The sequence below is a fragment of the Aquarana catesbeiana genome, linkage group LG03, assembly GCF_042186555.1.
Source record: "Aquarana catesbeiana isolate 2022-GZ linkage group LG03, ASM4218655v1, whole genome shotgun sequence".
In the NCBI taxonomy this organism is placed as follows: Eukaryota; Metazoa; Chordata; class Amphibia; order Anura; family Ranidae; genus Aquarana; species Aquarana catesbeiana.
In genome coordinates this window covers 149,190,941-149,204,874 of record NC_133326.1, presented here as the reverse complement: position 1 = coordinate 149,204,874, position 13,934 = coordinate 149,190,941, and the positions used below count along the sequence as shown (strand labels likewise).

The following is a 13,934-nucleotide window of genomic DNA, read 5'->3' as shown; positions in this document are numbered from 1 at the left end:
GACACCTTTTTCCCATACTAGCTCTTACAGGAGAGAATTTCCCTTCCTAGGGGTAGATTTCCTCTCACTTCCTGTTATCTCCCTCCGTTTGTAGGTAGGAGTCGTTTTTAATTTCGATCTATGAAAATAGAGGACCGCCTGTATATACTATACAGCCTGCCCTATACACTCTGCAGAAAATGACTGAATCACTGAATCACCTGCCTGCCTGAAAGTGTATTTGAAAACGTACACCAGGAACTACTTTCAGTCAGATATAGGCTTGGCTAGACTAGAATGCAGTGGATATATATGTAGAAGACTGTATATATATTTTATGCACGACAGATCACTGAATCACCTGCCTGCCTGCCTGAAAGTGTATTTGAAGACGTAGACCAGGAACAGCCTGCAGTCAGATATAGGCTTGGCTAGACTAGAATGCAGGGGATATATATATGTAGGAGACTGTATATATATTTTATGCACTGCAGATCACTGAATCACCTGCCTGCCTGTCTGAAAGTGTATTTGAAAACATACACCGGGAATGGCCTGCAGTCAGATATAGGATTGGCTAAACTAGAATGCAGTGGATATATATAAGTAGGAGACTGTATATATATTTTATGCACTGCAGATCACTAAATCACCTGCCTGCCTGCCTGAAGTATATTAGAAACAGTACACCAGGAAAGGACCACAGTGAGATCTAGCTAAACTGTATGCAGTGGATATATATATATATATATATATATATATATATATATATATATATATATATATATATATATATATATATGAAATACACTGCAGCTAACTGAATCCCCTGCCTGCCAGAAGTATAGTAGAAACAGAACACCACCAGGAACGGACTGCAGTGAGATCTAGCTAAACTGTATGCAGTGGATATATATATATACTAGACTGACTGTATATATATATATATGAAATACACTGCAGCTAACTGAATCACCTGCCTGCCAGAAGTGTAGTAGAAACAGTACACCACCAGGAACGGACCGGAGTGAGATCTAGCTAAACTGTATGCAGTGGATATATATATATATATATATATATATATATATATACTAGACTGACTGTATATGGATATATATACTAGACTGACTGTATACATATATATAAAATACACTGCAGCTAACTGAATCACCTGCCTGCCAGAAGTATAGTAGAAACAGTACATACTAGTATACTAGTATATATATATATATTTATATATATGAAATACACTGCAGCTAACTGAATAATCTGCCTGCCTGCTCAATCTAAATGAAACTCTCTCTCCGTCCACGCCGGCAACGACACACTACACGAGGCCAACGTGCAGTCAGCGTTATATAGTGTGGGCGTGGACTTAGTCCCCCTGAGCCATGATTGGCGAAAGGCACCCTGCCTTTCGCCAATTATGGCTCTCTTAGCTGAGGGCGCTGTGATTGGCCAAAGCATGCAGGTCATGGTGCATGCTCTGGCTAATCATCATACAGCAATGCACTGCGCTCCCGCAGTGCATTATGGGCCATTACGTGCCATTTAAATTTGGCATTAACAGCCCGTAATTTTCAGTTTTCGAAGAAATGGCGAACAGCCAATGTTCGAGTCGAACTCATGTTTGACCCGAACAGTAAGCTCATCCCTAGTCATGAGAACACGCATAGATGTAAATGCATGGACATAAAAAGAAAATATATAAAAAGTCTCACCTAAAATGGTAAAAAATTGTGAAAAGTTGTGTATGACCAAATGCTAATCAAATGACCAAACACAGAATGGGATGAGACCCTAAATAATGTTGTGGATCTCTAACCCCCCATTTAACCCGTTAGGAGACAAGGAGGCCAATTTATAGATACAGAAAGATTCTCGCTTGCACAATAAAGAGAACCTCTCATTGTCAGTGACCAAACCACCCGGGATGTGCTTAACAGCTATAACTCTACAAATGCACCTATGCATTTTTAGTGCTTTTTGCATTTTGCAGATTTGCACTACAGTTCATTCAACATGGTTTCCTATGGAACACGTTCTGTAGAGCAAATCTGCAACATGCAAAAAGCACAAAAAATGCATAGGTGTGAATCAGGCCTTAGGCAGTGAATGTTTTGGGCATGGGCTTTAAAGTGTCAGGGTACACTGTGCTCATGACAGCCCTTCTTTATGAACCGTCGATGCTCCCTTATCCATTTTCATAGGGTTCGCATCGAAAGACATATTCAGTAGGGCAAGTGATGCATTTCTTTATATCATATGAAGTGCCAGCCCTAACACAGATCCATAAAAGGTATTATCAAAAAACATTGGCACATTTTACATATGGACCCAAAATTAGGAGCCATCTTACCTTCAGCTCCACAGGTCATCTTTAAAAGAACTCTTACCCTTAAGAACATTGTTGCCCCGAGTAAATTAAAAAATCCTCAGAGAGAGAGCGTTATGGACATGAGGTCCTACTTTGATAATAGAACTGGGGTATTTCAATAGGGCTGGCAATTCATATGATATAAAGCAATTTATCACTTGCTCTACTGAATATGTTGTGTGTGTACTAATATGCTCTTGCAATTTGTTGTATGTAGGCCCTACGATGCGAACCCTGTGAAAACGGATAGGGGAGGACCGACAGTTCATAAAGAAGGGCTGTCATGAGCACAGCGTACCCCGCCACTTTAAAGCCCATGATGCCAAAAACATTCACTGCCTAAGAGTTGTACCTGTTGAGCACATCCCGGGTGGTTTGGTCACGGACAATGAGAGGTTCTCTTTATTGTACAAGCGAGATTCTTTCTGGATCTACAAATTGGATTCTCTCTTTTTGGCCATGCATTTACATCTATGAAGAAAATAAGAGAGAGAGAGGAGGCACCTCTGGGTGCAGATTTTTTAGTATACAATAAGGATTTTGTATAATGCACTCACATTTCTGTAGTTAAAAGAATATAGAATTATAAGAAATCCTTATTGTAAATTAAGCTTGTTAAAAATCTGCACCCAGAGGCGCCTCCTCTCTTTTTTTTCTTTTTTTCTTTGTAGTTTTTGGGAACATGGTTTCTGTTCCCTTGTGACAGCAGCCCTGAGAGTGGATTATCCCCATCTCTTCCCCTCCCCTCTCCCTTCTCCCTCCCAATTACCACTAATCATTCTTCTTTGAAAGAATTTTTGTGGACTTCTCCTTGAACTACTTTAGAGAATGTGGACTTCATATATGCCACCTAGCACTAAATTCTCACAGGATATTTCTGTATTAAAAATGTTGCGCCTTTTTACTTGTATAAATCATTTACATCTATGCATGTAATCATGGCACTGTGCATTATGAGAACATTTTTCAATATTTTATGTTGATAACTCGTAGAGTCCACTTGGTATTTTGTTTTATTGCATAATCGTCATTCTATCACCATCCAATTTGTTATGACCACCAGAATTGGTAAATAGCCACATATTAATCATAACATAGATGTGAACACACGTTTTTTCTAAAAATAGTTATCCATAGTATCATTTTTTTTTAGTAGTCATTGGGCGTTGCTATGATGAATTAATGTTTTTTATACATGTTATTTCGATGCATCTACTCAATTTGTTTATTTATTTATTTCTATTTTTATTTAAATTTTTCTCATATATTTATTCTTATGTTCATTATTACTATTATTATTATCATTGTTTATATTATATATAGATCTTGTTATATACATCTATTTTGTTTCCTTATATGTTTTTTCCACAGTTGCATGTTGAGTCGCTTATACCAAGTAGTTTTAACTTTAACCTCCCTGGCGGTATGATTCTTTCGGATTTTAGGTGCTGAAAGCGGTACAATTATTTTGCATGGAAATTTGGCGTTTTATATTGTAGGTCTGTAATTCTTAACAATAAAACACTTAAATCTGTCCAAACAAGAGTCCAGTAGATATCCCGGGTATGATAAAGTTTGAAACACAAAAACATAAATTATAATATAATAAATTAAAATAAATAATTAAAAAAATAATAATAAAATAAATTTCCCCACAATTCACTATCGCTCAATTCTGCAAGTGTTCTAATTTACTATCGCAGTTTTCTAGCTGGTCTAAAACGTCATTTTTGACGTAAAGGGACACTTTTTGGTTGCTATGGACAATCTCCAGTTTCCAGCCAGAAAGAACAGTATAATATAGAACTGCATGCAGGGCATAGGACAAAGCACTGGGGACAAAAGGGATGTGAAATAATTTCATACAGTACTGTAATCTGTAAGATTACAGTACTGTATGTGTTATGATTTTTACACTTTTTTGAATTTGCCACCAGGCTCCGCCCCCGTGCGTCGCGACGCTCGCAGGGAACGGAGCCTGGCACGGAGAGGCTTCGGGCAGAGGACGGAGCCCACAGACACAGCGGGGGACATCGCAGGATCCCGGGGACAAGGTAAGTAACGCCGCACCAGGATCCTGCAATGCGATCCCTAGTGTGGCTCGGGGTTACCGCTAATGGGACTGAATTTTAACCCCGAGCCACACTCGGGAAAACCGCCAGGGGGGTTAATATTGGAAGTCTTGCTACGGTTGTGAAACCAGATATGGTTCCTTTAAAAATATGACACTTCCCGCAGCTGTCTCCCATTCCATTTCCTATTTATATCCCATTGGCTGTTTCTGTCACATGACCTGAAGAAGGGCCATGCCCCGAAACGCACCAAAACAACAGCCTCACATCTTCTTTCCTCCCTCTGGCTTGTGCTTCACCTATCTGCACTCCAAGCCTCTTTCTGGATTCGGGATCTCCAAGCGCATGAGGTCACGCTCAGATGCTTCCATCACCGGGATCTTGATAACACTGCTCCCTGGCTTCCCGTTCTCCATGGCTGTCTTGCCGCCTACCACCGGGGCCCAGCTTGGACACTGTAAATTGCTCCCAGAGACACTCATATCCCAATCTCCTGGTGCCAAACTGAATTTAGTTGTTTACTACTATATTGTATGTAGCCCTCCTGAACTTAACTGTTCTAGAAACTCCCCATTTCAACTGCTTGCTTATCTCAAAAATACCCAAATTATTGGGTGAGCTACAGTCAACCTGATATATCTTAGTGTGACACTGATCCTGCATACTTAACACTCCTCTTCAGATTTTCTATTAGGTTTTGGATACAGTACTGTCCTCATGGAGGATGTTTATCTTTTTCTTCTTTTTATATTTGATACCCATTGCCCAGACAAAAAATAAGGTGTGAAGTACAAATGGGAATACAAGCAGCAATAAAATCCTGACAGAGGTTCTAGACCACTTTGTTAGATATTGCATTTTTAATTAGAAATAATCAGTCTATAATTTTAATGGTAGGTTTATTTTAACAGTGAGAGACAGAATAATAACAAAGAAATCCAGGAAAACGCATTTAAAAAAATTATAAATTGATTTGCATTTTAATGAGTAAAATACTGTAAGTATTTGATCTCCTATTAATCAGCAAGATTTCTGGCTCCCAGGTGTCTTCTCTATAGGTAACAAGCTGAGATTAGGAGCACTCTCTTAAAGGAAGTGCTTCTAATCTCAGCTTCTTACCTGTATAAAAGACACCTGTCTACAGAAGCAATGAATCAGATTCCAATCTCTCCACCAGTGGCAGCCCATGCATTGAGGGAGCATGGTCACCGCCCCCCCTTTCCCTGCCTCCGCCTCCCTATCCATGCGCCCGGGCCCCTTTCAGGACGCCAAACACATGGATTCCTATGGCGGGGGTGGGAGGGGGTGTTTTTTGTTAAGCACGTGATTAGAGCCAGAGAAGCGCTAATCGACTTTAAAAAAGGGTGGGCTCGGGGCGCAGAGAGTGCACCCTGATCCCACCCAATTGTGTGACCATAGCGAATGAATTTTCACTATCTTCACACTACAGTGCCTCACCGCCAATCAGGAGGCAGGTCGGTGAGACCTGTTTCCCAATTGGCCAAAGCACCAGGCAAACCTATTGGATGCCTAGTGGTGGTTTGGCAAGCGGAGAAGGATGAGAGGAGCGGACACCTTCACTGCTGCTGATGCCCAAGTGTGGAGGAGAGGAGGAGAATGGAGACACAGAGAATGCTTTTCAGCCCGGTAAGTGCTGGACCTCCAATGGGGGTGAGGGGGTCTAGAGCTGTGAGCCCTGGGGGGGGGGTGTGCAAGACATTTAGTGCTTTTCTCTCAAATTTTTTTATTGCTAAGGTTCTTTCAAAGTTTAGAAAATAGCTTTGCAAAAGTAAACCTGTCATGAGCATAAGTAATTTAAACTGAACATGTGATAAAAACTTTGTAAACAGAGGTTACCTTCAGCAGACTGATCAGCAGATCCAGAGATATAGGCAGCTTAAGTCAATGCAAATCTTAACGTTTCCCATCTCCCCAGCCTCTTCATTTGTCCTTTGGTGTAAGAGGCAGCTTCAATTACCTTTATTGAGTGCTGGAGGGCAGGACCAAGCTTGTTTATTTTTTATAGAAAGTCAAGATTTGCCTATAATTTGCCTATAATTATATTTATATTTAGTGATCCAAGCATCTCTCTAGTCAGTTAACACAAAACTTTCAGTTTTTTTAGATGTCTTTGGAGGAATCACCCTCAGCTTCATGTGCCTCTTGGGACTGTGATGGGAAAGACCTGGCTTTTTAAAATCCCAGGTCCACCTGCCATTGCCATTATTAGGAAATCCTACACTGCCTGTCAGATATGCATGAATATGACATTGCTAAAATTATAGAGAGAGGATTGAGATTCCTCTTGTTGCAATATGATGTAGGGGACACATCTAGGATCTCCAGGGGATAGATGTCACTACAACCCTCCCTAAAAAGTATGAGAAAACAGTATTTGATTCAACTCACCAGCATCTATCTATAAACAAAATATTAGCAATGGTCACACCAATAAATAGTAGCACCCAGTGGCGGCCCATGCATTGTGGGTGCACAGGTGCTGTCCCCCCATCCCTGCTGCCGCCTCCCTATCCATGTGCCTGGCCCCTCTCAGGACACTGAACGCATGGACTCCTATGGCAGGGGAGGGAGTGCATTTTTTTAAGCACCTGATTAGAGCCAGAGGCTCTAATAGGCTTCAAAATAGGGTGGTCTTGGGGCGCAGAGAGTGTGCCCTGATCCCACCCAGTTAGTGAATCAATAGTCACTATTTTAACACCACAGTGCCTCCCTGCCAATCAGGAGGCAGGTCAGTGAGACCTGTTTCCCGATTTACCAAAGCACCAGGCATCCCTGTGGGATATCCAGCACTTTGGCTGAAGTCGGACAGAGCGGAGAAAGCTTTGGAGGAGAAACAGGAGAGGAGGAGAGGACACCCGGTAAGTGACATGAGCCACCCGGGTGGAGGGTTGTTTTGAAAATGCCGCCAGGAACGACCCGCGGGGAAAGGAGGGGTGCTGTGAAAGTGCCGTGAGGAGCCACCCACACAGGGGGGTGCTGTGAAAGTTCCGCGAGCCACTTGTGGTGCTGATCTGTATACTATCTGTGGTGCTGATCTATATACTATCTGTGATGCTGACCTATATACCATATCTGTAATGCTGAGCTATATACCCTATCTGTGAGGCTGAGCTGTATACTCCTGACATTATGGGTGGAAGCAACTGCAATACAGGGGACAGAGTGGGTTGCCTCTAGAAAAGGTGGGGCTTATGAGAAGTAGGAGGGGTCAAACAGGAAGGGTGGGGTCCCCCCCATTCTAAAACTTCACCGGCCGCCACTGCTCTCCACCATGGCCAAGACCAAAGAGCAGTCCAAAGATCTCAGAGACTCGATTGTAGACCTACACAAGGCTGGAATGGCCTACAAGACCATCGCCAAGCAGCTTGGTGAGAGGGTGACAACAGTTGGTGCGATTATTCGCAAATGGAAAAATCACATAATGACTGTCAATCTCCTTCGGTCTGGGGCTCCATGCAAGATCTCACCTCTTGGAGTTTCAATGATCATGTGAACAGTGAGGAATCAGACCAGAACTACACGGGAGAATCTTGTCAATAAACTCAAGGCAGCTAGGACCATAGTCACAAAGAAAACAATTGGTAACAAACTACATTGCGAAGGACTTAAATCCTGCAGCTCCCGCAAGATCCCCCTCTCAAGAAAGCACATGCACAGGCCCGTCTGAAGTATGCTCATTAACATCTGAATAATTCAGAGAAGAACTGGGTGAAAGTGTTGTGGTCAGATGACACCAAAATCTAGCTCTTTGGCATCCACTCAACTTGCCATATTTGGAGGAGGAGGAATGCTGCCTATGACCCCAAGAACACCATCCTCACCGTCAAACATGAAGGTGAGAACATTATGCTTTTGGGTGTTTTTCTGCTAAGGAGACAGGACAACTTCACTGAATCAAAAGGACGATGGACAGGGCCATGTACCATCAAATCTTGGGTGAGAACCTCCTTCCCTCAGCCAGGACATTGAAAATGGGTCGTGGATGGGTATTCCAGCATGACAATGACCCAAAACACACGGCCAAGGTAACAAAGGAGTGGCTCAAAAGAAAGCACATTAAGGTCCTGGAGTGGCCTAGCCCATAGAAAATATGTGGAGGGAGCTGAAGGTTCGAGTTACCAAACATCAGCCTTGAAACCTTCATGACATGGAGAGGATCTGCAAAGAGGAGTGGGACAATATCCCTCCTGAGATGTGGCAAACCTGGTGGCCAACTACAAGAAACGTCTGACCTCTGTGATTGCCAACAAGGGTTTTACCACCAAGTACTAAGTTATGTTTTGCGAAGTGGTCAAATACTTATTTCACTCATTAAAATGCAATGTATAACTTTTTTGAAATGCGATTTTCTGGATTTTTTTTTTTGTTGTTATTCTGTCTCTCACTGTTAAAATAAACCTACCATTAAAACTGTAGCCTGATCATTTTTTTGTCAGTGGGCAAATGTACAAAATCAGCAAGGGATTAAATACTTTTTTTTCCCTCACTGTGTATGCCTCACACAAATCAGCCTCTCACACTTGGTTACAATGTACAGTCTCAGTGAGTGAAGTCTGGAAAAGATGGTCCAGCAGCACACTGATGAATGTATTCTTATACATTGCACCTTCCAAGACTAAGCACAGTTAAGTGACTGAAGCTAAATTAATTAATTTATGGTAATTGTATAGTTTTTATATACGGATACTAATATTATCTGAATAGGCCTGTTTTTACTTTGCTGTAAAAGTGAGAGGAAGTATGTCTGCAATATGTTGTCTCCACTAATTATATAGAAAATAAGAGCAACAAAATGAACCAGTCAGTAGCCAAGTACAGTTTTCTTATACCACAGTCAATAGTCCTGCTTTCAATTAACTTCACTGGATTTTTTTTTACAGCTGGTGTTGGAAGCTTACAATGTACCAGAGCTGTCCGCTGGCGTCAACTGCACATTTGAAGACCTTTCAGAAATGGATGGCTTGGTGGTTGGAAATCAGATCCGATGTATTTCACCAGCAGAAAAAGAAGTACCCCGTATTATTACTGAGGATGGTAAGATCATGTAGCAATATGTTTAAGCCTGTTACTTTATCAGAAATAAAGTTCAAGCACACATCTGAGTATAATCAGTCTGAATGTGAACGGCTATAGTATCTTGTGCTTGTGTGGGATTATCAGAATGCCAACAGACTATTTGGCCCCAAACAACATTGATAATGGTAGTTTAACACCGTCACGACCAGAAGTCATTAAAGCCTAGATGGCCAGACCTAATTTTGCAGCATCAGTGTACGATGGTTAACTTACTAATGACTATATGAGTAATCTGCTTACCTAAATCATTTTTACTACATTTTTGTAAACATTTTATATTTGATACACAGTTTTAAAAATTGCTCTGCTCCTGTTTCCAATTTTAAGTCGATAAATGCAATTTTATTTATTTTACATAACAGTTTTTATTCAAATCTTTTAACTGTCTGCAGGTTACATGTGATCACCATAAATGGCTGAAATGGTGATTACATGACTGGAAACCTTGGTAATCGGTTCCCTACAGTAGTCAGTGAGAGGAGAATTCCTATGCTCCTAGTTCTCAGCTAGAACATAAAGTCATGTTCTCACTGTATTAAGAACTGTGCCAAAGAATGTTAATCTATAGATTGTGATCAGCTAATGGGTAATAATCGCATCTATTGGAAAAAGAATCATGATTTAATTGCTTGTTTCATTGAAGCCATTTAGTATTTGATTGAGTCCATCTTGGTATTGATTGGTGGTAGATGTCATACAAAGGGTGTATATTTATAAAGCAGTGAATATGACATTTACCAAACATCCACTACAAGGGAATCTTCCTAGTGCATGGGTTTAAATGGACAGGGATTGATTCTCCTCCAGTAAATGCTTAGTTTAACTGTTTTATAAATACGCCTCAAAGTGTTAATAGTAGTACAATAAGTCCCTGTTCACACTGGTACAACTTAACAGATGCAAATCACATGACAAATCACACCCTCTTGTCGGCAACGGAACTGTTCAGATCGGTGTAATGCCATCTTTATAGTGCCACACTGATTTGAAAAAGAAGTTCTGCTCTATTTTTGGTGATTTCAGGTGAAACTTGCATAGACATCTGTGCATGAAGTTACACATATGTCAGCCAAGTCACACCTGAAGTTGCACTGATATGTGGCTTTGAAATTTAGCGATTTCAAGTGAAGTCGTACGATTGCAAAGTCAGATGCAGTGTGAACGGGGGCTACGTTTAGAGTGGTTGAATCTACCATCATGATTGGTGAACAGAATACCATCCTAATGGAAATTGTAATCTTGCTGAAGAACAGAAATGAAACAGAGTTAACAAGCACTGAGTTAAAAAGTTAAAAAGCACTGCAATACAGTATACGATTCAGGCTTATTTTGTGGGTGGATGAGGTACAAAAGGTACAAGAAGAAAACCTATTCAAAAGTTAATTTTTATTCACTAGGTTTCAAAGTTTAATAATCATAAATCAAAAGTATATCGGAAACTTTTAAGAAACCAGAAGAAGAGTAAAATTTGGACTTTCCACCCATTGCATACTTATTTCTTATTTGTCTTACATTGGATGTTGTACTTCATATATGAAACACTTGTAAAGAGGTTTGCATATTTTTTAACATCAGGAATATTGAGGACATTATATGCTTGAGCTTTTTAACTGTAAAAAAAATCCAAATATATATATCATTTTTTTTTTAAATTCATTCATTAATTTATTTCTGGAGAAGAAAAAAAATGCTTAAAATGATCAAGTATAAATATTGGTTACAGCCCTCAACTAGTCTGAGTTTAAACTGATCAATGTGAATGATGATGTGACCAGAGATGCTCTAGTGATGAGACTTTATGTAATAAATATACAGTACATACAAACTTTTTAGATTACGTTACTATTTTATATTTACAGACAATGATTTGAGTTCCTTTGCTTCTAAAGCCAATGTCTAGAAGCCTTTCAATACTGTAGACTTATGATAAAAATAGAACTGTAAAAATGATATAAAATATTAAGTACAAGGAAAAGGTCAGTTTCATTCAGTAACAGTAAAGGTAGTAAATATGGTGCTTTCACACTGTGAAAGAAAACAGAGAACAGAAAATGACTTCAAAGGTTCTTGGGCCTTGAAGGTACACTCAGGCTTAATCGAGGTTAGAATCAGAGTTTACAGAGTAAATCTTATATTATCTTCCCTCTGGGCTGCATATCTGAATAAAGCTCAGATGAAATAAAAAATAAATAGATTGCACTGAATTTTTAGTGTTTACATACACACAGTAAATATGCCCAACAGACACACACTAATGCCTACAGAATATCTGCAGTAAACGTAGGCACAGGATAACAATTAGCATTTTGACAAATATAGTAATTTACAAAGCAATAAACTACGGTTTATTTCTATATGTTGTACTAAATATGTGGAGCCAAAGCTGGACAAATGCTTCTAAAACAATGCTAACCACTTTAGCTCTCATACAGGTTCTTTTGGACCAGAGCAATTTTTGTATTTCCATTATGAGCCTGTTTTTTGGAAATATTACTTAAATGCGAGTTCCAGTCAGTTTTCTTTTTCCTAAAAACACATAGGCATGCTAGTCGCAGGTTACCTAATCCATTCCGATATATGTTGTAAATGTAGTCTTTTTTTATCACAATATAATTTTTAATGAGTCTTTTTTGTTATATAGTTATGCAATATACTCACAGTAACCTCTGTAACAAGAAAGCTCCCATCTTCAGTGTTGGCATCGGAAGCCCGCTTGTAGCTTCTTCCAGTATACGGTGCTGCTGGCTACCCAGCATGCACCTCCCGATCTTGCGCAGCACACTGGTTGAAGAGGAGGATGCCCATTGACTCCTAGGATTGATGACACTTATATCTCAGGAGCCAACGGGCCTCTCCGCGGCGAGGTACAGCGGAAGTGGAGCTATTTACTGACCAAAGATGGTAATATGCTTTACAAGAAAAAACTTTCCGAACATTAATGGGACTGTAAACAGCAATTTCTGGGACCGAACTTCTAAAGTAGGGTGAAACTCCGCTTTAAGATAAAAAAGTAATACATCCCTTTTTTTTTTTTGAAGGGGAGGACTAGGCACTTTTTTGGCAATATTGTTTTGTAAATAATATTTTATTTTTATGGAATCTATAGACAAAAAGACAACAGATACAAAAAGTTTTAATTTTACATAAAGTAAACAATGTAATCTCTACTATAGAGTATTGTGCTAGGGAGACTTGGGGGTTGATTTAAAGGCAAAAAGACTGTGCACTTTGCAAAGTGGCAGTTATCTCCATAGCTTAGTAAATGAGCAGAAGCTCCGCTGACTTCCATCGTCCAATCATGTGCAAGCAAAAATGCATTTTTTAAAATTTTCCTTGCACGTGATTGGACATCCTTTGCAAAGTAAAGCCTTAACTCATTTACTAAGCTCTGGAGCAACTGCACTTGCAGAGGGCAACTGCACTTTGCAAGGTGCACAGTCTATTTGCCTTTAGTAAATCAACCCCATGGAATCATGGACTATACAGAGATGGCATCAATATTTTTTTGTTTTTTCTTTTCAGCAGCATGGGTAGCATTAGATCAGCTAGTGGCTACAGAGAATTAAAGGTGATGCTACATATTTTTTTCTTGTGAAGCACCATGTTTATTTGCTGTTGGTTTGTATAGTGATTTACAAAGGATAGTTGCACTGTGTGCTGGCTGCATTACTGAAATACCCTAGTTGACCACATATTGTGATATTCTTTAACACCAGACCTGAGAAGGTGGCACATGACAAGATTTTTTGGCACAGCTAAGTTGCAAAGCTAGGCATTTTTGTTTAATATTTTATTTAAAGAATTTGTTACCGCAACATTTCATATTTCTGATATGTCTGTTATACCATGCACTTGTGTTAAAAAGTATCCTGTTCTCTTTGTATTGCTTCCTTTGTCTGAAATACCTGGTGATCCTGCCATTCTTCCTGATCTCCTATTTCAAACTGATCATGCTAGTCATGAGAACACATCCATTCCAGCGTATTCAGTTTTTGGCTGTGCTGGGAAAACAGCCTGTCTGTCCTTCAATGGTTAAGACTTGTGCTGACATCCCACCCCCCGCACAGCCATTCACTGGGAAGATTGGTGGACTGCTATTTCTCTACCCCAGCTCTCTACGCCCTTTATGCATCTGAGAACAGAGGTCATGTGATCTCTGTGATGTGATGTCCTATATTTATATATTTTTATATTATTCACTTCAGGACCGCCCACCGCACTTATACTGCAGCAGGGTGGCACCCCAGTGCCAAATCATGTACATATAGGTGATTTGATATTTCCAGGTATTTCCCTGTCATTCACTACAGCACAGGTGCCAGCCAGTGATATATGGCTGAGACCCACTGATCGGCTGAGCAAATGACAGAAGAGAGCCCTATGTTGGTAAATAACACAGGGTTCTCTGC

The 13,934-nt window shown here is 40.1% G+C and overlaps 1 protein-coding gene across 2 annotated transcripts in view; it reads left to right on the top strand.

Annotated features, from left to right (window-relative positions):
- The window catches only part of PLXNA4 (plexin A4), a 1,066,226-nt gene that overhangs the window by 735,834 nt on the left and 316,458 nt on the right, over window positions 1-13,934 (top strand). For both annotated transcript variants that reach the window (XM_073619416.1, XM_073619417.1), the window contains exon 7: window positions 9,330-9,483. In XM_073619416.1, the coding sequence (XP_073475517.1) occupies window positions 9,330-9,483 (154 nt within the window). The remainder of the gene's footprint in view (window positions 1-9,329; window positions 9,484-13,934) is intronic.